Below are 24839 nucleotides of genomic sequence, written 5' to 3'. Positions count from 1 at the left end.
TTTGGGGAGGTTTGGGCGCCTCTCCAAACCTCCCCAAACGTCGGCAGGTCTCCGTTCCTCCGTGCAGACCTGCCGACGTTTGGGGAGGTTTGGGCGCCTCCCCAAACCTCGGCAGGTCTCCGTTCCTCCTGCCGACGTTTGGGGAGGTTTGTGCGCCTCCCCAAACCTCGGCAGGTCTCCGTTCCTCCGCGCAGACCTGCCGACGTTTGGGGAGGTTTGGGCGCCTCCCCAAACCTCGGCAGGTCTCCGTTCCTCCTGCCGACGTTTGGGGAGGTTTGTGCGCCTCCCCAAACCTCGGCAGGTCTCCGTTCCTCCGCGCAGACCTGCCGACGTTTGGGGAGGTTTGTGCGCCTCCCCAAACCTCGGCAGGTCTCCGTTCCTCCGCGCAGACCTGCCGACGTTTGGGGAGGTTTGGGCGCCTCCCCAAACCTCCCCAAACGTCGGCAGGTCTCCGTTCCTCCGCGCAGACCTGCCGACGTTTGGGGAGGTTTGGGCGCCTCCCCAAACCTCGGCAGGTCTCCGTTCCTCCGCGCAGACCTGCCGACGTTTGGGGAGGTTTGGGCGCCTCCCCAAACCTCCCCAAACGTCGGCAGGTCTCCGTTCCTCCTGCCGACGTTTGGGGAGGTTTGGGCGCCTCCCCAAACCTCCCCAAACGTCGGCAGGTCTCCGTTCCTCCGCGCAGACCTGCCGACGTTTGGGGAGGTTTGGGTGCCTCCCCAAACCTCGGCAGGTCTCCGTTCCTCCTGCTGACGTTTGGGGAGGTTTGGGCGCCTCCCCAAACCTCCCCAAACGTCGGCAGGTCTCCGTTCCTCCGCGCAGACCTGCCGACGTTTGGGGAGGTTTGGGCGCCTCCCCAAACCTCCCCAAACGTCGGCAGGTCTCCGTTCCTCCGCGCAGACCTGCCGACGTTTGGGGAGGTTTGGGCGCCTCCCCAAACCTCGGCAGGTCTCCGTTCCTCCGTGCAGACCTGCCGACGTTTGGGGAGGTTTGGGCGCCTCCCCAAACCTCCCCAAACGTTGGCAGGTCTCCGTTCCTCCTGCCGACGTTTGGGGAGGTTTGGGCGCCTCCCCAAACCTCCCCAAACGTCGGCAGGTCTCCGTTCCTCCGCACAGACCTGCCGACGTTTGGGGAGGTTTGGGAGCCTCCCCAAACGTCGGCAGGTCTCCGTTCCTCCTGCCGACGTTTGGGGAGGTTTGGGCACCTCCCCAAACCTCCCCAAATGTTGGCAGGTCTCCGTTCCTCCGCGCAGACCTGCCGACGTTTGGGGAGGTTTGGGCGCCTCCCCAAACCTCGGCAGGTCTCCGTTCCTCCTGCCGACGTTTGGGGAGGTTTGGGCGCCTCTCCAAACCTCCCCAAACGTCGGCAGGTCTCCGTTCCTCCGCGCAGACCTGCCGACGTTTGGGGAGGTTTGGGCGCCTCCCCAAACCTCCCCAAACGTTGGCAGGTCTCCGTTCCTCCTGCCGACGTTTGGGGAGGTTTGGGCGCCTCCCCAAACCTCCCCAAACGTCGGCAGGTCTCCGTTCCTCCGCGCAGACCTGCCGACGTTTGGGGAGGTTTGGGCGCCTCCCCAAACCTCGGCAAGTCTCCGTTCCTCCGCGCAGACCTGCCGACATTTGGGGAGGTTTGGGCGCCTCCCCAAACCTCGGTAGGTCTCCGTTCCTCCTGCCGACGTTTGGGGAGGTTTGTGCGCCTCCCCAAACGTCGGCAGGTCTCCGTTCCTCCGCGCAGACCTGCCGACGTTTGGGGAGGTTTGGGCGCCTCCCCAAACCTCCCCAAACGTCGGCAGGTCTCCGTTCCTCCGCGCAGACCTGCCAACGTTTGGGGAGGTTTGGGCGCCTCCCCAAACCTCCCCAAACGTCGGCAGGTCTCCGTTCCTCCTGCCGACGTTTGGGGAGGTTTGGGCGCCTCCCCAAACATCGGCAGGTCTCCGTTCCTCCGCGCAGACCTGCCGACTTTTGGGGAGGTTTGGGCGCCTCCCCAAACGTCGGCAGGTCTCCGTTCCTCCTGCCGACGTTTGGGGAGGTTTGGGCGCCTCCCCAAACCTCCGCAAACGTCGGCAGGTCTCCGTTCCTCCGCACAGACCTGCCGACGTTTGGGGAGGTTTGGGCGCCTCCCCAAACCTCCCCAAACGTCGGCAGGTCTCCGTTCCTCCGCGCAGACCTGCCGACGTTTGGGGAGGTTTGGGCGCCTCCCCAAACCTCCCCAAACGTCGGCAGGTCTCCGTTCCTCCGCGCAGACCTGCCGACGTTTGGGGAGGTTTGGGCGCCTCCCCAAACCTCCCCAAACGTTGGCAGGTCTCCGTTCCTCCTGCCGACGTTTGGGGAGGTTTGGGCGCCTCCCCAAACCTCCCCAAATGTTGGCAGGTCTCCGTTCCTCCGCGCAGACCTGCCGACGTTTGGGGAGGTTTGGGCGCCTCCCCAAACCTCCCCAAACGTCGGCAGGTCTCCGTTCCTCCTGCCGACGTTTGGGGAGGTTTGGGCGCCTCTCCAAACCTCCCCAAACGTCGGCAGGTCTCCGTTCCTCCGCGCAGACCTGCCGACGTTTGGGGAGGTTTGGGCGCCTCCCCAAACCTCGGCAGGTCTCCGTTCCTCCGCGCAGACCTGCCGACGTTTGGAGAGGTTTGGGCGCCTCCCCAAACCTCCCCAAACGTCGGCAGGTCTCCGTTCCTCCGCGCAGACCTGCCGATGTTTGGGGAGGTTTGGGCGCCTCCCCAAACCTCGGCAGGTCTCCGTTCCTCCTGCCGACGTTTGGGGAGGTTTGTGCGCCTCCCCAAACCTCGGCAGGTCTCCGTTCCTCCGCGCAGACCTGCCGACGTTTGGGGAGGTTTGGGCGCCTCCCCAAACCTCCCCAAACGTCGGCAGGTCTCCGTTCCTCCGCGCAGACCTGCCGACGTTTGGGGAGGTTTGGGCGCCTCCCCAAACCTCCCCAAACGTCGGCAGGTCTCCGTTCCTCCTGCCGACGTTTGGGGAGGTTTGGGCGCCTCCCCAAACATCGGCAGGTCTCCGTTCCTCCGCGCAGACCTGCCGACTTTTGGGGAGGTTTGGGCGCCTCCCCAAACGTCGGCAGGTCTCCGTTCCTCCTGCCGACGTTTGGGGAGGTTTGGGCGCCTCCCCAAACGTCGGCAGGTCTCCGTTCCTCCGCGCAGACCTGCCGACGTTTGGGGAGGTTTGGGCGCCTCCCCAAACCTCCCCAAACGTCGGCAGGTCTCCGTTCCTCCGCGCAGACCTGCCGACGTTTGGGGAGGTTTGGGCGCCTCCCCAAACGTCGGCAGGTCTCCGTTCCTCCGCGCAGACCTGCCGACGTTTGGGGAGGTTTGGGCGCCTCCCCAAACCTCCCCAAACGTTGGCAGGTCTCCGTTCCTCCTGCCGACGTTTGGGGAGGTTTGGGCGCCTCCCCAAACCTCCCCAAACGTTGGCAGGTCTCCGTTCCTCCGCGCAGACCTGCCGACGTTTGGGGAGGTTTGGGCGCCTCCCCAAACGTCGGCAGGTCTCCGTTCCTCCTGCCGACGTTTGGGGAGGTTTGGGCGCCTCTCCAAACCTCCCCAAACGTCGGCAGGTCTCCGTTCCTCCGTGCAGACCTGCCGACGTTTGGGGAGGTTTGGGCGCCTCCCCAAACCTCGGCAGGTCTCCGTTCCTCCTGCCGACGTTTGGGGAGGTTTGTGCGCCTCCCCAAACCTCGGCAGGTCTCCGTTCCTCCGCGCAGACCTGCCGACGTTTGGGGAGGTTTGGGCGCCTCCCCAAACCTCGGCAGGTCTCCGTTCCTCCTGCCGACGTTTGGGGAGGTTTGTGCGCCTCCCCAAACCTCGGCAGGTCTCCGTTCCTCCGCGCAGACCTGCCGACGTTTGGGGAGGTTTGGGCGCCTCCCCAAACCTCGGCAGGTCTCCGTTCCTCCGCGCAGACCTGCCGACGTTTGGGGAGGTTTGGGCGCCTCCCCAAACCTCCCCAAACGTCGGCAGGTCTCCGTTCCTCCGCGCAGACCTGCCGACGTTTGGGGAGGTTTGGGCGCCTCCCCAAACCTCGGCAGGTCTCCGTTCCTCCGCGCAGACCTGCCGACGTTTGGGGAGGTTTGGGCGCCTCCCCAAACCTCCCCAAACGTCGGCAGGTCTCCGTTCCTCCTGCCGACGTTTGGGGAGGTTTGGGCGCCTCCCCAAACCTCCCCAAACGTCGGCAGGTCTCCGTTCCTCCGCGCAGACCTGCCGACGTTTGGGGAGGTTTGGGCGCCTCCCCAAACCTCCCCAAACGTCGGCAGGTCTCCGTTCCTCCTGCTGACGTTTGGGGAGGTTTGGGCGCCTCCCCAAACCTCCCCAAACGTCGGCAGGTCTCCGTTCCTCCGCGCAGACCTGCCGACGTTTGGGGAGGTTTGGGCGCCTCCCCAAACCTCCCCAAACGTCGGCAGGTCTCCGTTCCTCCGCGCAGACCTGCCGACGTTTGGGGAGGTTTGGGCGCCTCCCCAAACCTCCCCAAACGTCGGCAGGTCTCCGTTCCTCCGTGCAGACCTGCCGACGTTTGGGGAGGTTTGGGCGCCTCCCCAAACCTCCCCAAACGTTGGCAGGTCTCCGTTCCTCCTGCCGACGTTTGGGGAGGTTTGGGCGCCTCCCCAAACCTCCCCAAACGTCGGCAGGTCTCCGTTCCTCCTGCCGACGTTTGGGGAGGTTTGGGCGCCTCCCCAAACCTCCGCAAACGTCGGCAGGTCTCCGTTCCTCCGCACAGACCTGCCGACGTTTGGGGAGGTTTGGGCGCCTCCCCAAACCTCCCCAAACGTCGGCAGGTCTCCGTTCCTCCGCGCAGACCTGCCGACGTTTGGGGAGGTTTGGGCGCCTCCCCAAACCTCCCCAAACGTCGGCAGGTCTCCGTTCCTCCGCGCAGACCTGCCGACGTTTGGGGAGGTTTGGGCGCCTCCCCAAACCTCCCCAAACGTTGGCAGGTCTCCGTTCCTCCTGCCGACGTTTGGGGAGGTTTGGGCGCCTCCCCAAACCTCCCCAAATGTTGGCAGGTCTCCGTTCCTCCGCGCAGACCTGCCGACGTTTGGGGAGGTTTGGGCGCCTCCCCAAACCTCCCCAAACGTCGGCAGGTCTCCGTTCCTCCTGCCGACGTTTGGGGAGGTTTGGGCGCCTCTCCAAACCTCCCCAAACGTCGGCAGGTCTCCGTTCCTCCGCGCAGACCTGCCGACGTTTGGGGAGGTTTGGGCGCCTCCCCAAACCTCGGCAGGTCTCCGTTCCTCCGCGCAGACCTGCCGACGTTTGGAGAGGTTTGGGCGCCTCCCCAAACCTCCCCAAACGTCGGCAGGTCTCCGTTCCTCCGCGCAGACCTGCCGATGTTTGGGGAGGTTTGGGCGCCTCCCCAAACCTCGGCAGGTCTCCGTTCCTCCTGCCGACGTTTGGGGAGGTTTGTGCGCCTCCCCAAACCTCGGCAGGTCTCCGTTCCTCCGCGCAGACCTGCCGACGTTTGGGGAGGTTTGGGCGCCTCCCCAAACCTCCCCAAACGTCGGCAGGTCTCCGTTCCTCCGCGCAGACCTGCCGACGTTTGGGGAGGTTTGGGCGCCTCCCCAAACCTCCCCAAACGTCGGCAGGTCTCCGTTCCTCCTGCCGACGTTTGGGGAGGTTTGGGCGCCTCCCCAAACATCGGCAGGTCTCCGTTCCTCCGCGCAGACCTGCCGACTTTTGGGGAGGTTTGGGCGCCTCCCCAAACGTCGGCAGGTCTCCGTTCCTCCTGCCGACGTTTGGGGAGGTTTGGGCGCCTCCCCAAACGTCGGCAGGTCTCCGTTCCTCCGCGCAGACCTGCCGACGTTTGGGGAGGTTTGGGCGCCTCCCCAAACCTCCCCAAACGTCGGCAGGTCTCCGTTCCTCCGCGCAGACCTGCCGACGTTTGGGGAGGTTTGGGCGCCTCCCCAAACGTCGGCAGGTCTCCGTTCCTCCGCGCAGACCTGCCGACGTTTGGGGAGGTTTGGGCGCCTCCCCAAACCTCCCCAAACGTTGGCAGGTCTCCGTTCCTCCTGCCGACGTTTGGGGAGGTTTGGGCGCCTCCCCAAACCTCCCCAAACGTTGGCAGGTCTCCGTTCCTCCGCGCAGACCTGCCGACGTTTGGGGAGGTTTGGGCGCCTCCCCAAACGTCGGCAGGTCTCCGTTCCTCCTGCCGACGTTTGGGGAGGTTTGGGCGCCTCTCCAAACCTCCCCAAACGTCGGCAGGTCTCCGTTCCTCCGTGCAGACCTGCCGACGTTTGGGGAGGTTTGGGCGCCTCCCCAAACCTCGGCAGGTCTCCGTTCCTCCTGCCGACGTTTGGGGAGGTTTGTGCGCCTCCCCAAACCTCGGCAGGTCTCCGTTCCTCCGCGCAGACCTGCCGACGTTTGGGGAGGTTTGGGCGCCTCCCCAAACCTCGGCAGGTCTCCGTTCCTCCTGCCGACGTTTGGGGAGGTTTGTGCGCCTCCCCAAACCTCGGCAGGTCTCCGTTCCTCCGCGCAGACCTGCCGACGTTTGGGGAGGTTTGGGCGCCTCCCCAAACCTCGGCAGGTCTCCGTTCCTCCGCGCAGACCTGCCGACGTTTGGGGAGGTTTGGGCGCCTCCCCAAACCTCCCCAAACGTCGGCAGGTCTCCGTTCCTCCGCGCAGACCTGCCGACGTTTGGGGAGGTTTGGGCGCCTCCCCAAACCTCGGCAGGTCTCCGTTCCTCCGCGCAGACCTGCCGACGTTTGGGGAGGTTTGGGCGCCTCCCCAAACCTCCCCAAACGTCGGCAGGTCTCCGTTCCTCCTGCCGACGTTTGGGGAGGTTTGGGCGCCTCCCCAAACCTCCCCAAACGTCGGCAGGTCTCCGTTCCTCCGCGCAGACCTGCCGACGTTTGGGGAGGTTTGGGCGCCTCCCCAAACCTCCCCAAACGTCGGCAGGTCTCCGTTCCTCCTGCTGACGTTTGGGGAGGTTTGGGCGCCTCCCCAAACCTCCCCAAACGTCGGCAGGTCTCCGTTCCTCCGCGCAGACCTGCCGACGTTTGGGGAGGTTTGGGCGCCTCCCCAAACCTCCCCAAACGTCGGCAGGTCTCCGTTCCTCCGCGCAGACCTGCCGACGTTTGGGGAGGTTTGGGCGCCTCCCCAAACCTCCCCAAACGTCGGCAGGTCTCCGTTCCTCCGTGCAGACCTGCCGACGTTTGGGGAGGTTTGGGCGCCTCCCCAAACCTCCCCAAACGTTGGCAGGTCTCCGTTCCTCCTGCCGACGTTTGGGGAGGTTTGGGCGCCTCCCCAAACCTCCCCAAACGTCGGCAGGTCTCCGTTCCTCCGCGCAGACCTGCCGACGTTTGGGGAGGTTTGGGAGCCTCCCCAAACGTCGGCAGGTCTCCGTTCCTCCTGCCGACGTTTGGGGAGGTTTGGGCGCCTCCCCAAACCTCCCCAAACGTCGGCAGGTCTCCGTTCCTCCGCGCAGACCTGCCGACGTTTGGGGAGGTTTGGGCGCCTCCCCAAACCTCGGCAGGTCTCCGTTCCTCCTGCCGACGTTTGGGGAGGTTTGTGCGCCTCCCCAAAACTCGGCAGGTCTCCGTTCCTCCGCGCAGACCTGCCGACGTTTGGGGAGGTTTGGGCGCCTCCCCAAACCTCCCCAAACGTCGGCAGGTCTCCGTTCCTCCGCGCAGACCTGCCGACGTTTGGGGAGGTTTGGGCGCCTCCCCAAACCTCCCCAAACGTTGGCAGGTCTCCGTTCCTCCTGCCGACGTTTGGGGAGGTTTGGGCGCCTCCCCAAACCTCCCCAAACGTCGGCAGGTCTCCGTTCTTCCGCGCAGACCTGCCGACGTTTGGGCGCCTCCCCAAACCTCGGCAGGTCTCTGTTCCTCCTGCCGACGTTTGGGGAGGTTTGTGCGCCTCCCCAAACCTCGGCAGGTCTCCGTTCCTCCGCGCAGACCTGCCGACGTTTGGGGAGGTTTGGGCGCCTCCCCAAACCTCCCCAAACGTCGGCAGGTCTCCGTTCCTCCGCGCAGACCTGCCGACGTTTGGGGAGGTTTGGGCGCCTCCCCAAACCTCGGCAGGTCTCCGTTCCTCCGCGCAGACCTGCCGACGTTTGGGGAGGTTTGGGCGCCTCCCCAAACCTCGGCAGGTCTCCGTTCCTCCGCGCAGACCTGCCGACGTTTGGGGAGGTTTGGGCGCCTCCCCAAACCTCGGCAGGTCTCCGTTCCTCCTGCCGACGTTTGGGGAGGTTTGGGCGCCTCCCCAAACCTCGGCAGGTCTCCGTTCCTCCTGCCGACGTTTGGGGAGGTTTGGGCGCCTCCCCAAACGTCGGCAGGTCTCCGTTCCTCCGCGCAGACCTGCCGACGTTTGGGGAGGTTTGGGCGCCTCCCCAAACCTCGGCAGGTCTCCGTTCCTCCGTGCAGACCTGCCGACGTTTGGGCGCCTCCCCAAACCTCCCCAAACGTCGGCAGGTCTCCGTTCCTCCGTGCAGACCTGCGGACGTTTGGGGAGGTTTGGGCGCCTCCCCAAACGTCGGCAGGTCTCCGTTCCTCCTGCCGACGTTTGGGGAGGTTTGGGCGCCTCCCCAAACCTCCCCAAACGTCGGCAGGTCTCCGTTCCTCCGCGCAGACCTGCCGACGTTTAGGGAGGTTTGGGCGCCTCCCCAAACCTCGGCAGGTCTCCGTTCCTCCTGCCGACGTTTGGGGAGGTTTGTGCGCCTCCCCAAACCTCGGCAGGTCTCCGTTCCTCCGCGCAGACCTGCCGACGTTTGGGGAGGTTTGGGCGCCTCCCCAAACCTCCCCAAACGTCGGCAGGTCTCCGTTCCTCCGCGCAGACCTGCCGACGTTTGGGGAGGTTTGGGCGCCTCCCCAAACCTCCCCAAACGTTGGCAGGTCTCCGTTCCTCCTGCCGACGTTTGGGGAGGTTTGGGCGCCTCCCCAAACCTCGGCAGGTCTCCGTTCCTCCGCGCAGACCTGCCGACGTTTGGGGAGGTTTGGGCGCCTCCCCAAACCTCCCCAAACGTCGGCAGGTCTCCGTTCCTCCGCGCAGACCTGCCGACGTTTGGGGAGGTTTGGGCGCCTCCCCAAACCTCGGCAGGTCTCCGTTCCTCCGCGCAGACCTGCCGACGTTTGGGGAGGTTTGGGCGCCTCCCCAAACCTCCCCAAACGTCGGCAGGTCTCCGTTCCTCCGCGCAGACCTGCCGACGTTTGGGGAGGTTTGGGCGCCTCCCCAAACCTCGGCAGGTCTCCGTTCCTCCGCGCAGACCTGCCGACGTTTGGGGAGGTTTGGGCGCCTCCCCAAACGTCGGCAGGTCTCCGTTCCTCCTGCCGACGTTTGGGGAGGTTTGGGCGCCTCCCCAAACCTCGGCAGGTCTCCGTTCCTCCTGCCGACGTTTGGGGAGGTTTGGGCGCCTCCCCAAACCTCGGCAGGTCTCCGTTCCTCCGCGCAGACCTGCCGACGTTTGGGGAGGTTTGGGCGCCTCCCCAAACCTCGGCAGGTCTCCGTTCCTCCGTGCAGACCTGCCGACGTTTGGGCGCCTCCCCAAACCTCCCCAAACGTCGGCAGGTCTCCGTTCCTCCTGCCGACGTTTGGGGAGGTTTGGGCGCCTCCCCAAACGTCGGCAGGTCTCCGTTCCTCCGCGCAGACCTGCCGACGTTTGGGGAGATTTGGGCGCCTCCCCAAACCTCCCCAAACGTCGGCAGGTCTCCGTTCCTCCTGCTGACGTTTGGGGAGGTTTGGGCACCTCCCCAAACGTCGGCAGGTCTCCGTTCCTCCGCGCAGACCTGCCGACGTTTGGGGAGGCGCCCAAACCTCCCCAAATGTCGGCAGGAGGAACGGAGACCTGCCGACGTTTGGGGAGGTTTGGCGAGGCGCCCAAACCTCCCCAAACGTCGGCAGGTCTGCGCGGAGGAACGGAGACCTGCCGACGTTTGGGGAGGTTTGGGCGCCTCCCCAAACCTCGGCAGGTCTCCGTTCCTCCTGCCGACATTTGGGGAGGTTTGGGCGCCTCCCTAAATGTCGGCAGGTCTGCGCGGAGGAACGGAGACCTGCCGACGTTTGGGGAGGTTTGGGGAGGCGCCCAAACCTCCCCAAACGTCAGCAGGAGGAACGGATACCTGCCGACTTTTGGGGAGGCGCCCAAACCTCCCCAAATGTCAGCAGGAGGAACGGAGACCTGCCGACGTTTGGGGAGGTGCCCAAACCTCCCCAAACGTCGGCAGGAGGAATGGAGACCTGCCGACGTTTGGGGAGGTTTGGGGAGGCGCCCAAACCTCCCCAAACGTCGGCAGGTCTGTGCGGAGGAACGGAGACCTGCCGACGTTTGGGGAGGTTTGGGGAGGCGCCCATACCTCCCCAAACGTCGGCAGGAGGAACGGAGACCTGCCGACGTTTGGGGAGGTTTGGGGAGGCGCCCAAACCTCCCCAAACGTCGGCAGGTCTGCGCGGAGGAACGGAGACCTGCCGACGTTTGGGGAGGCGCCCAAACCTCCCCAAACGTCGGCAGGAGGAACGGAGACCTGCCGACGTTTGGGGAGGCGCCCAAACCTCCCCAAACGTAGGCAGGTCTCCGTTCCTCCGCGCCCTGCCTGCCTGCTTCTTTCCGCTGCGGAAAGAAGCAGGCAGGCAGGGCGCACAGGTCCGGAGACCTGCCGACGTTTGGGGAGGTTTGGGGAGGTGCGCGCGCACCTCCCCAAACCTCCCCAAACTTTGGCAGGTCTCCGGACGGCGGCGGCTTGGGAGAGGTGCGCGCGATCCTGGAAGCACCGAAGCCTTGGCCGCGCACAAGTCCTCGGTAAGCTCCGGGCGGTCACTTGCTTCGCGTCTCCTGAGGGAAGGGGGGGCGACTGGAGCGGGCGTGTTTCCTCGCCTGCTGGGCGCCGCGATTTGCCCGGGGAACGCGCGGGCCCCGAATGGCAGCGTGGAGCGAGGAAGCGGACAGCCAGGGCTTCCCCGAGAGCCGCGGCCACACAGGGTATTCCTGTGTATTCAGGCTTGCAAAATGGCGGATCGAGCCTCTGCTGGCGGCAGAGGCTTGCAGAACGGCGGATCGGCTTATACTCGAGTCAATAACTTTTTCCAGTTTTTGGGGGTGAAATTGGGGGTCTCGGCTTATACTCGAGTCGGCTTATACTCAAGTATATACGGTAAATGGATAAATAAATAAGCAGACCATAATAAGAAAATAAACATCCAAAGATGAAGAAGTACAACTACCAAAATAGATTTGCCTGAATTAATACTTTTCTCCAAACGCTTCTTAGAATATCACAGTGCTGTGACTAGAAAATGAACATTTAAATTATGTATCAAAAAGTAAAATGAGGACCCAGATTGTTGGGGGCAATTATGCTCACATTGTAAATTGCTCAAAGAGTGCTATCAATGACTATGAAGTGACATATAAGTAAATGCTATTGCTATATTTAATCTCAACATCCTTATGAAAATAAGAAACAAAATGAAAACCTAAGTCATTCTTACAGTGATGATGCGACTGGACCAACCATTGAAACCAAGGTAGTAATTGGCTAATTCTTGGCTTTTGTGACTGTTCAAAGGTAATGTTTGCTTTGTAAGAGCCCTCTGTCTGGTACAAATGCAAACCTGAAAAAGAAGAATCCCATATCTCATTAGAGGGATGTACAGAACTCCCCATTTTCTCCCAAAAGAAATAAAGTCATCAAAAACTGAATTTCAGTCTTGCTAAGAACTTAACAGGATACCAATCCATACATGTATATTCCTGTCTTTTACAGATAGGTAAAATAGACAGGCATATTTTTATGTTATTTTTTTGCTTTTCATAAATATTTATTAATATTTTTCAATAAAACAGGTAGGAATTGGAAGGAAAACTGTTAACAATATAAAAACTGATAAACAAAACTCCATTCCCTGACAAAACCCTAACCTGAATTGGTTGTCTTCAGATATGCTGAATTTCAACCTATATAATTTTTAGTCAATGCATCTTGATACTATAGCATTTTATATTCTAAGACAGCTCATCATTTTAATCCCAAGGCTATATGTGTCCCCAAATCTGCAATTGGACTGCTTGTACACAGACTATGGTCACAACTCAGCATCCTGTGATACTTCAGAAATTTTAAAAACAGGAAGTATTGAAGGACACCAAGAAATCAAAGAGGGTCAGCATGGATATATTGTATACCACCTGTAATGACTTCTATCAGAAGTCATTAAGAAGTGCAACCAATGCCTTCTTCATGTTGGAATTCAATCTGAAACATGACCGAAGGAGACTGAGATAATTTGCTAAAATGTGGGCTCTTTGGAGCCACAGCACAACAGCTTCTCAACAACTGTATCTAAAATGGGAAAGTTAGAGATAGACTGAAAATTACCCAGTACAGTCAGTTTTTGAAGAAGGAGTGGGACACTGCCTCCTTAACACGTGAAGTGTTAATGCCTTGGTAAGGCCACACTTGGAATACTGCATCCAGTTTTGGTCATCATGATGTAAAAAAGATGTTGAGACTCTAGAAAGAGTACAGAGAACAGCAACAAAGATGATCAGGGGATTGGAGGCTAAAACATATAAGGAACGGTTGCTGGAATTGGGTATGTCTAGTTTAATGAAGAGAAGGACTAGGGGTGACATGATAGCAGTGTTCGAATAAGAAGAGGGAGTCCAGCTATTCTCCAAAGCACCTGAAGGCAGGAAAAGAAGCAACAGATGGAAACTAACCAAAGAGAGAAGCAACCTAGAACTAAGAAGAAATTTCCTGACCGTTAGAACGATTAATTAGTGGAACAACCTGCCTCCAGAAGTTGTGAATGCTCCAACACTGGACGTTTTTAAGAAGAGACTGGATAACCATTTGTCTAAAATGGTACAGGGTTTCCTGCCAGAGCAGGGGGTTGAACTAGAAGACCTCCAAGGTCCCTTCCAACATTATCATCATCATCATTAAATGCAACCAGAACCACTCCTTCAAGGAAGCATTTACCTCTGCTTGGACTTAGTCACAAACCATCTTCTGGGAGGCCTTAATCAACTGTGAAAAGCATGGCTGTAAGATATAGGTGGCATGCTTTTAGCTTCAAAGATCCTGTCACTTCTTCAGGGCCAACAGGATCAAAGTCTTCCAGATAATCATGTAAGGCTAGTGATGCGACATTATCAACAATACTGAAATAAGCCCTGACTATTGATGGGGCTGCTTGTATGTGAAATACCAGGGGGAATACTCTTTTGAACATTGGATCAGAGAACAGGGTATCTTTATAACCTTGACATTCACTTACTCCAAACAAAGTCCACTGCAGGGTCAAGCAACTTGCCTGCCAAGGAAAAGGTCAGCACACCGCTTTAGATTATCTGCTAAAAACTATTCACAATCTTGATAAAATCAGGCTTCAAATCACTGAAAGTTATCCAATGGCAGTAATTCATTACTTTAAAAGACCTTCGCTGTAGCATCTGGTTCACATATTGTACTAATGCAGTTTCTTAGGTGTTGTATGAACATAGCCACAGAGGTCAGTAAAGCTTAGTTATGTTTCATTGTGTAAAACACCATTAAGCAAATCATGGTCCAGTATGAGCTGTGAATGAACTCCATGATCTTAGATTATGCAGTGACATACCTTCAGAGCAGTTTTCTGAAACAATGACCTCTCATTGCAAGCCTGTTGTGCTCTGCTGGCATCTTGGGCAGAGTAGAACTTAACAAAAGCATGATAGCCAGGACCAGCTACTGGAGCATTTCTGTGTAGTCTTACAGAATGGAGCAGTCCAAAGGCAGAGAAGGTAAGGTAAAGAGCATGCTGGAGGAAAAAAAAGGCAACCACATGAAGGAATCTGCTAGAAAAGACAATATCTGTGAAAAAGCTAAAGGGTCTCAGATTGTAGGTTGTGAACTAAGAGTCACAATTTTCCTGAAAATTGATTAGGTCTGGACAGGAGGCAAAATGAAGACTACTCATTCTTGCATTATTGGGCAAAATCACTTTCATGCTGGCTGATGACATGCATTATGCATACCTGTAGTCCTTGGAGTACAGGTAGTTCTCAACTTACAACCACAATTGAGCCCAATATTTGTTGCTAAGTGAGACAGTTGTTAAATGAGTTATGTCCCATTTTACAACCTTTCTTAATACAGTTATTAAGTAATTCACTATAATTATTAAGTTAGTAACATGGTTGTTAAGTAAATCTGGTTTCCCCATTGAGTTTGCTTGTCACAATTGTCATAAATAGAAGCCAGCTGCCAAGGACTGCATTTTGATCACATCACCATAGGGATGCTGCAACAGTCATAAGTGTAAAAAAGGTCATAAGTTACTGTTTTCAGTGCTGTTGTAACTTTGAATGGTCACTTAACAAACTTTTGAAAGTCAACGACTACCTGTATCTTTGGAATTATACAGATGAGTAAAGTTCAGTGTTTTTATTTGTAAACCCATCTACCTTTATTAAAAGTAAGATTTTGCTGGGTGGGAAGAGAAATAGTAAAGAGTATGATACCAATAGCATTGATAAAATAAGCCTAAATCCAGGAAATGTGATGGAAGTTGCTTATCTATGAACATAAGATAATCTTCTCAATGGTGGTTTCCTAGCTTACTGTAGGGATTCTTCCCCACTATTGTATAGTACCTATACAATAATTTTTTCTCTTCCACTTTTTGATATATAAACATTTCAACAACTCAGTTGTGCTATTGGAACCTCTTAATTAGCTTAAGTCTTTTTTTTGAAGTGGGGTTAATTAGACATTGTTTGTTGGTTGACATTGTTTGAATTTTTAGATGTGCTTTAAAATTGTGTTGTAAGCTACCATGGGAAAATGCTTGTTTTTGAACTATATCATTTATAAAACAGATAAAACTGTCAGCATCCCTGCTTAGCTATATATCTTACCACCAAATGTTCATGGAACTAGGGTGTGTTTCATGTACTGTAGGTGCAAGTCCCTGCCATAAATCAGACGTTGAGCATTGTTTCCAAGCCCGGGTCTACTTCCTTAATACATTTCCCCAAGAACTTTATGTGTTTATAACAAGACTATGTTTCATTACAAACTTTGCTAAATAAGCAAACAAAAAATTAGCCATTTAGTCTGAGGCAACAAAAATCAAGCCTTGTAAATGAATGAAAGTCCATGTTTTCAGACAACAGCTAACTTCTGTTGAATTGCACTTTATGAATTTATTTTTCATCTTTAAATGGAATATGATATGGAAACTTCAGCCACAAATATGTGGTTCAGCAGTATGCTAAGATGCTGTCTTGTTTCAGAAAGAACAGCTGTCCCATTGAACAGCCAGGCCTATACTGCTTTTTAGAAAGCAAATGATGGATGCTCCAGAATTGTTACTTGACCGATGCACCATTTGAAAACTGGCTTCGGCAAATTTTAGGCACCTAAATATTTTACAAGAGTATACGAATTCCTTGCACAAAGCGTATTGCAGTTTAGCTACGACCGCATTCAAACTCGCCTTCACTCTCGCCGTCCGCAAGGGGGCAACGCAGCAAAATGCCGCTATACCCAGTTATCCCCATACTGATGAGGCAGGATCGCTCTAACCGCCCCCAACGCTTAAGGCGGGAATAAGGCGTTTTTCAAACACGGTTCCCACAGGCACAAAGCACTCCCTTGCCAATAAATATTCTAAGATGAAGCAGCGGACGGAGAGGTAGCAATAGCTGCTTTTGCTGGCTGACACAAATTCATTGAAAAAGAGCCCGGAAGCTCTGAAAAGATGCCGACACAAGGAAGTGGGGGTGCATGGTTGGAGGAAAACCCAACCCTGCTTCTTCGTTACTTGCCTCCGACGCATCTGACTCCAGCCCCAAGACGAGAAGAGTCCGGTCATTCCCGGAGGGGACGCGGAACTCCACAATCTCAGCCATGCCAGGCAGGAGGGTCAGGGGAAAGGGGTGAATTCAGAGGGGGGAAGACCCGCCTGCTCTTCCTGCTATTAGGCTGGAACCGGTCTCTGGACGGGTTGAGGAGGCGGATGGATGTCAGCACTTCAGTATCAGTTACTGCTGCAGCACGTCTGGATTCCACTCGGGGATTGATGGGAGAAAAAGAACCCACGTGATGCAAGAAGACAAGCCCTATTAAAAGCAGCGAGCCTTTAGCGTCAGAGGGCGTAGGCTTGGTTTTAACGTTTTCTTGAATAATTTGGAAGCGGAGCGAAGGAAAGCAAAGCAAGGATGAGGGAGAAAAAGGATTCCCATCTGAAGGATGATATTTCCTCGTTTTTCTTTCCTACAATTGAAATCGGGAACGCATGTGCAAACTCTACTTGCGTAAGAACGGCAATCCGTTTTTCTTCTTGAATTCTGTTCTTCGCTTTTCTTTCTATAAGGTAATCCTCGATTTAGGATCACAATTGAGCCCAAAATTTCTGCTGCAGAAGGAGACAGTTATTGAGTTTTGCCTCATTTTTTGACCTTTCTTTCCACAGTCAGGTGAATCACTGCTGTTATTAAATTAATAGCACAGTTGTTAAGTGAATCTAGTCTCCCTCTTGACTTTGCTTATCCGAACTTTGCAAAAGATGATTACATGATCCCTGGACACTGCAACAGTCATAAATATGAACCAGTTGCCAAACGTGAATTTTGGCCACGTGACTGGGTCTACTTTAGTGGTCGTAAATGTGAAAAATGTTCATAAGTAACACTAAACAAATGGCAGTAAGGCAAGGACTACCTGTATACAATGCATTTCTGGGATGTCAGCCCCCCTCCCCAAGGAAGGAAGGGCAGAAAAATATATTTCCTCAAAGGATCTTAAAGAGACAGAAAAGCATGCCCAGGTCTCCCTCCCCCAAGCAGAAACCAGCTCTGTAGAAACGCAGGTGGAGGTCCCCAGCTAGAAGATTAAAAAAACAAAGGCACCTAAAATCTGCATTCCTCACCCAAACTCTTAAAGAGTCATCAACCCCAGCCCCAGGGAAGCAGGATATGACCTTTGGGACATAGCAGGATTAACCCATGAGAATACCAGAAAGGCACACCCAGTCTCAGGTCAGAATACATGACACAGGAAATAGCCACAAACAGGAACACGAAACAACTCCAAACAAAAAACTCCAGAGGGTATAAAAACCCACTCTCTACATGTGCTCTCTCTCTTTCCTGCCAGAACCATCTTTCTGTCTGGCTCTCTTCAATAAACTGCAACCTTCTTTCTAAAGCAGTTGTCATGTTTATTTCCATCTTGGACTGAACCACAATGAAGAGTTTTCTTCCAACACGTTAGCCCTGAAAAGTTTTTTAAATGCTCAGCTGCAGATTGCCATGCCATCTGTTGGTTGAATCAATCATTTTGGTTATAAATCATAGCCAGTATTAATTTGTTCACTTATACAATTTAGGGCAACTCATGAACTTAATTAAAAGGCCAGAGGACTTATGTGTCTTCTGAGCTTACACAGTATGCTGAACTATGGCTAGCTGCTTATGAAATAAGCTATTACAAATGACAGGACTGAGTTCACCCAACATGCAATCTAAAGCTACCTAGTTGTGATTTATTCATGAAATGAAATTTATTCAATGAAATTTACATTTGACAGAATAGGTACTGTGGCTAAATTGACTTTTCTTCTATAAATATAGTTTTGCCTCATTGATGTCACTACATTTTAGGGCAGACATGTCAAACTTGTGATGTCACGTGACGTATTGGGACTATTTTGCCATTGCCGGCAATGGGGTGGGCGCGGCTTCCGTGTGACGCATCCGGTCTGCGGTCTGGTAGTTTGACACCCGTCTTAGGGAATCTTTATTTTAAATGTTTTAATTTAATTCAAATGTTTTAATTTAATTTTGTGTTAAATGTTTCAATTTTGTTTTTGTTTTTTTTCAAATAGAGCCTGTTTGGTCTAGTACAGGGGTCAGCAACCTGAAACAGTGAAAGAGCCACTCGGAACCAGTTCCCTCACAAAAGGAAAAACTGGGAGCCGCAAAAAATATGTGCGCATGCACGTACATGCGCACATGCGCAGAACAGGGTTTGACTGAAGAGTGGAGCCAAGGCGAGATATGCACCTACCCTGCATATTTGAATTGATTGGTTGAACTTTTTTAGTCCCACTTTTTTTGGGGGGACTGCACATGGCAGAGGGCCGGGAGCCGCAGGAGACAGCTGAAAGAGCCGTATGCGGCTCCGGAGCCGCGGGTTGCAGACCTGTGGTCTATTAGTTAAGACACCTGGCTAAAAACTAGGAGACAGTGAGTTCAAGTTCTCCCTTAGCCATGAAAGCTAACTTGGGTGAGTTTGGGCCAGTCACTTTGTTTCAGTCCAACTCACCCTCAGGTTTGTTGTTGTACGAAAAATAGGAGGAAAGAGATGTGCTGGATATTTCCTTAAGTCTTTTGTAAAAATAATAAAGGTGGGATAAATATGAATATTCATCTGAGCTTACAATTACAAATATAAATTGGACCTGATCATTTTTTACCACATAAAATGTATTCTGGGGGATATTTTTCAGTATGAGGGTCACATGAAATAAAATTTGACAAGGGAACTATTTAGACCTTGTCCATAAGTTATTCAAATGGCACCTATGTTATTGGTGTTTTGAAGTTTTGCCCAGGCCTTTGTTGAGGATAAGTGTTACTCTCTTTTTCTTTGTTCCCATCCAGATTTTTTTTTCTTGCCATCTTTTAGTTTTTCAGCGAAGTTACTTCATTACGGAGATTGAACTCAAACTTTTTTTATTGAAAAGTTTTTAAATACATTTTTAAAAGCATAAACTCCCTCCCCCTCCCCCCCACTTCCCCTCCCTTCCCCTCCCCCCCTGACTTCCCAGAGCTGAATACAGGGTATAAACTTTAACCAACTTAAGCTAAAATATGCTAACCAACTAAAATAAGACACTTTAGATTCTATCGCACTTTAACTCCTCTTAACATGACTAAATAACTAAATAATAATAACTAATTAATAATACATCATATAATACTAATACTTATTCATATACTAAATGAAACTTTCTAGTCCCATATTTATTCTGAATATAATCTATTCATCTTCTCCATTTCAAAATATATCTCTGTTGACAGTGTTCTTTCAAATATAATGAAATCTTTGCCCTTTCCGCCAGGTTGGAAACTTTTAAAGTCCACTCTTCTATAGTAGGCAGTTCCTCCTTCTTCCAATATTGCGCTACCAAAAGTCTTGCTGCCGTAATTAAACTTAACATCAATTTAGTATCTATAACAGTACAATCTGTAATAATACCCAACAGAAATAACTGGAGAAAACCTTATCTTTTTCTTAAATATCTTCTGCGTATTCCACCAAATTTTAATCCAAAAAGCTTTAACTTTTTTACAAGTCCACCATATATGATAATAGGTTGCATCATCACAACCACACCTCCAACATTTAGGCTGATAATTCGGATACATACATGCTAATTTTTTTGGATCTAAATGCCATCTATAAAACATTGTATAAAATTCTCTCTTAAATTTTGTGCCTGTGTAAATTTCACATTTCTGACCCATATCTTTTCCCAGATATCCATCGCTATGGGCTCCTGAAAATTCTGGGCCCATTTTATCATGCAATCTTTAACAAGTTCCGTTTCTGAATCTATTTCTATCAGTGCATTATATATCCTCCTTATATACGCTGGACTTTGATCTCTTATTTGTTTAACCAAATTTTCATCGGTTGTCGAAATACCAACTTTCTGATCCTTCTTCCATCTAGCTTGTAACTGACCATACTGAAACCAAGTTTGCACTATTCTTTCTTCTTTTAAAATATTAAATGGCTTTAATTGCCATACATTCCTTTCCATTCTAAGAATTTCTTTATATGTAATCACATCATGTTTGAATTCCACACTTATATTTTCTATTACATGTTTAGGTATTGCCCAAATTGGTATTTTATAATTTAGCTTATGTCGATATTTTTTCCAAACTCGCAACAGGGCATACCTTAATATATGTGTCTTAAAGATATTATCCACCTTCTTATCATACAATAAATATGCGTGCCAGCCAAATAATAAATCAGATCCCTCAATATTCAGTAATCTCCCTTGTGTTAGATTAAACCAATCACTAATTGATGATAAAGCTGCAGCCTCATAATATAGTTTAAAATTGGGCATTTTAAGACCACCTCTTTCACATACATCTTGCATTGTCTTAAATTTTACTCTTGGTCTTTTCCCTGCCCAAACAAATTTATTAATACCTTTCTGCCATTCTTCCAAATTTGAATCTTTTTTAAGTATAGGTATCATTTGAAACAAAAATAAAAATTTTGGTAAAACATTCATTTTCACTGCTGCGATTCTTCCCAATAAAGACAATTGTAATTTTTTCCAACTATCTAACTCTTTTTGTATTTTTAACCATAACAATTCATAATTATTTTTATATAATTTCGCATTTGAAACTGAAAGATATACCCCCAGATATTTAATCTTTTTAACTATTTCAAATCCTGTTAATTTTTCTAAGACTACCTTTTGTTCTGTGGCCATATTTTTAGGCAATATTTTAGTTTTTTGCATAGTTATCTTAAATCCAGAAACTTTTCCATATAACAATATTATCTCCATCAGGTCTACAACCTACTGAGTCGGTTGACTTAATGTAATAACCAGGTCATCCGCAAACGCTCTCAGTATATAATCTTGATCTCTTATATTAATTCCCTTAATTTTATTTGAATCACGTATATTAATAATATTTCCAGTGTTAAAACAAACAACAAAGGTGACAACGGGACCCCTGTTATGTACCATTTTCAATATTACATGCTTCTGTCAAACTACTATTAACTTATTTGAGCTGTTTGCTTCTGATATATTCCTCTAATAGGTTGTAAAAACTCATCCCCAAACTTCATCTTCTCTAATACTTTAAATAAAAATTGCCAATTCAATTGATCAAAGGCCTTTTCAGCATCCAAAAAGATCAGCGCTGCAGAGACCTAGTTATTTCTCTCCAAAAATTCCAATAAATCTACAATATGTCTCACATTATTTTTCATTTGTCTACCACTTATAAATCCGGTTTGATCACTATGAATCATTTGCTGCATAACCTTCATTAATCTATTTGCTAAAATTTTTGCAAATATCTTATAATCAGTATTTAAAAGCGATATTGGTCTGTAATTTTTGGTTTGGGTAAGATCTTGATCTTCCTTGGGAATCAATGATATAAAAGCTGTTTTCCACGATGGAGGCACTTCTCCTCCAGATTGAATTGTTCTAAATAACTCTTTTAGAGGTTCCACCATTTCTAACTGTAAATTTTTATAATAAATGGCAGTCAAACCATCTGTTCCTGGTGCTTTACCCACTTTTAATTGTTTAATTGCTAAAATAATTTCTTCAGCATTTATCAATTGATTCATCCCTTCCCTTTGCTCTTGTGTAAGTACAGGGATATTCACTTCTTGTAAATATCTATCTATATCTAAACCTTGAATTCTATCCCCCGGCATATAACTTAGAATAAAATTCAACAAAAGCTTTTTTAATATAATTTTGTTGAAACATCTCTTTACCCTTGTATTCTATCTTATCTATGTTACGTGACCTTTGTTTTTTCCTTAACAAATAAGCTAGCCACCTACCCGGCTTATTAGCATTACAAAAAGTATTGTGTTTAACATACCGCAGGTTTGATGCCACTTGATCTGCCATCAACATATTAAACTGACCTCTTAACAAAGTAATTGCTTCCTTCACCCTCTTATCAGATGGGTTCAAAGTTAGAGCCTTCTCTTTTGAACTCAAACTTTTCATAGGTGGGTCTAAGCAGCTGAAGGCTCCTGGAAGTACCATCTCCACCTCTTGGAAATAGATTGTTTAAGTGGAAAAAGTACCACAAAAGCATTAAGCATCTCATTTTGCTTTAAAAAACCTCTCTCTCTCTCTCTCTCTCTCTCACACACACACACACACATACCTCTGTACACCTTATCCTCAATTCAGATTTAGCAAATTGAGTACTTAAGCTAGGAAATTAAGTTAATTTATAATAATGTATAATTCATAATATATTTTGTGTAATTACATAATGAAATATATTTTATATATAGCTATAATTTCTAATAAGTACTTAAGTATTGGGACATATTGTGTTTTGAAGATTGTAGTTTCTGTTTTCTGTCTCTACTTGGGAGGTATTTGTTACTCGTGTTTTATATGTTTTGTATAATCAGAAATACATACATACAAATACATAAGTGAATATATGAACATAAAAGGGATAGTGAGCCTGTAGCCGCATCATTGTGACCCTCTGAATTCCATTCTACCAGGGTCCACGGGTGGATTTACAATTGTGGGTGGTGGCAGAATTCTCACTACCCAACTTTGGGAAAGCATCTGAATATAATTTGGGTTCCATATTGTTTAGCAACTTTTGAATTCTGGAGTAGAAGGCTAAAGGCTGTCCTGGTGGGACATTAATGGGAAAGTTAAATGTGTCTGGAAGACACTGAGTTGAATAAAACTACAACGACTAATCTCATTGACATTCTGCAGATCATTGAACACAGGTGCTTGTGAATTCATTTTGGAATTTATTTTTCGTTTAATCTTATGGAAGACCTTAAATTTGTACACTTGCCAGCTACAAAAATCAGATAATTTTCTTTATCCTTTCTCAATAACCCTATTCATGTTATGATTTTATACAAGTAATCTTCAATATATGATTGTAATTGAGCCTAGAATTTATGATTCCAAGTCATGGTGGTAATTACATGATCAGCCTGATTTTACCTTTTTTATGGTAGTTAAGCAATCACAAAAAGCAAGTCCATTGCCACATTGGGTGGGGTATTTTTTTCTGGAAACTGGAAGTAAATGCCAATTTTCAGCAAGAAATGTCACAAACTGCAGTGACCTGACAACACTGCTGCAAGGCTGTAAATGGTCATTTGCCAAAAGCCTAAAATACAATCGTGACCATAGTGGGAGCAGCCATTGGAACTTTGAATCTGGGTCACAACTATCTATTTGTAAGTATCCATTGTAACTTCAAGTGGTCACTAAACAAATGGCCATAAGTCAAGGAATAGCTATATTTTTCTACATTTCTATATTTTATTTAGTTTTAACAAATCACAATAGTAAGGCTTTCTCATTGGAAGATAATAACTTTGAAGGTTAGGATTCTTCTGATTTCATGAGTAATGAGGTCTGTCTTCTCTAGTTTCAGAATATTAGCCAGGTGGGACAGCACAATCTGTGATTAGTATTTAAACACTGTTTCTTGGAAGGGATTGCTTACCCTCATAAGAACTTGGATACCTTTGTTCCAAGTAATGGAATTTTTGTGCACTCTGTCTGAGGTACCAAACACAAGACTGTAAACATCCTGCTTAGAAACCATATAGGACTTAGCCAGAACTGAATGAGAATCAGTGAAAACTTCAGCAGTTCCATGATACATTTTTTTTTTGAAAAAAAAGGCATTTAAGGCTTCTGTTTTTTACCCTGACTTCCTGGAGCCCAGAGAAAGAGAGCAAGGATAATAGCATTCTGTTATCTCTTTTAAGATAAAGGTCAATAGAAGTTCAAAGGCAAGAAAAATTCCAGCCAGGGCAGACCACCTCTTTCTGATCAGTTCCTTGAGCTTGCTTTAAACCTAGTTTCTTGCTAAAGAACAGGGATACAGTTTTCATTATTGTAGAGTACATATAGAGTACATACAGTAATAGACAAAAAAGCTTCCTTGATGGCTTTTAGCTACCTATAGCTAGAATATGTCTCTCTTGTGTCAATGGAAACATGAACACTTAAAACTAATATATAATAGAATCTGATTTCTTTTTGGCTTAACATGGAAGCTTTTCTATACAGGGAGTAATTGTTATAAGACACAGTGGCATTTAATTAAGGGGAAAAACCCCAGCATTATTGCCTAGCTTAATCTGAAATTGGTTAAATGAAAGAAGCAATAAGGAGGAAAATTGCAGAAGTATCATTTGGAGAGTAGCATGCTCTGTTATGGATTGGCATAACATGACTGAGTTCATTACACAAAACCGTAATATTTGTTTGATTTTAACAGGGTGCTGTATGAATCCAGACTTGTGATTTGTAAAACGTGACTTCGATTTAGTGTAGTACAAAAAAGTATGCTTGTAGAAAATCCAGTACTGATCCTCATTCTGACCCATTGTCTAATGGTGTTATTCTGATTATCGACATAGCTCATGACCACAAAAGGACGGTAGTTTAGTCTTCTGGCTTTGGTGCCTTCCTTCTTCACATCACTAGCTAATTGGAAAAACTCCTACTGATTTTGCAGCAGATTCATGCTATTGCCTCACAAGGTTCTCTTCTTTGGGACAATGTGTGACATCACAAGGAACATGGAAAAAATATGGGGCTGTGATTGAGTTAAAAAGGAAACATAAATGCCATTACAGCCGAGAGCAAGCACTATACTTGGGGTGCAAAAAAATGATGCCAAAAGTGGTGCTAATATTGTTTAAGATATAGCTACAGAACTCTTATCCCACAAAACTTTTAAAGATTATATTATGATTTGCATGTGAATAGTGGTGGGGGAAGAATACTGTGTGCATTTGTGTTTGTGTGCAAGAGACAAAAACAAGTGTTTGTGTGCATCTACTCCCAATTTATATGTGTTTAGGCAAATGGAAAGAAAATGCAGGAATTAAGAGGATGCAGACGGGAGGATGATTAACAAAAAGTGGAACACAAAACTAAAACAAAGATTTTTCAGGGGTCAGATTATTTTTCATAAACTTCTTAGTGACTAATGTTTAAAACCACTCTGTTGTAGCGTGGGTGACCGCGTGGACATAGGAACGAGTCAACATAGTATAAGATGCCTTATACTTGATTACAAGATGGAACTGAGTCCCCAACCCCCCGGTGTCCTCTTATATCCTACTGGTGCCCA

The 24839-nt window shown here is 49.8% G+C and overlaps 1 protein-coding gene across 1 annotated transcript in view; it reads right to left on the bottom strand.

The window, feature by feature from the left end:
• The window catches only part of RDM1 (RAD52 motif containing 1), a gene marked incomplete at its 5' end in the record, with an annotated part of 31175 nt that extends 15366 nt beyond the window's left edge, over positions 1 to 15809 (bottom strand). Inside the window, 3 exons of the mRNA XM_083376292.1 lie at positions 11402 to 11524; positions 13535 to 13714; positions 15726 to 15809. Of these exons, the coding sequence (XP_083232418.1) occupies positions 11402 to 11524; positions 13535 to 13714; positions 15726 to 15809 (387 nt within the window). The remainder of the gene's footprint in view (positions 1 to 11401; positions 11525 to 13534; positions 13715 to 15725) is intronic.
• Positions 15810 to 24839: the final 9030 nt, after the last annotated feature.

Source organism: Vipera ursinii (assembly GCF_947247035.1).
Source record: "Vipera ursinii genome assembly, chromosome: Z".
NCBI classification, from domain to species: domain Eukaryota; kingdom Metazoa; phylum Chordata; class Lepidosauria; order Squamata; family Viperidae; genus Vipera; species Vipera ursinii.
Note: the sequence above shows the minus strand (reverse complement) of the source record. Positions and strands in the feature narration are given on the sequence as shown.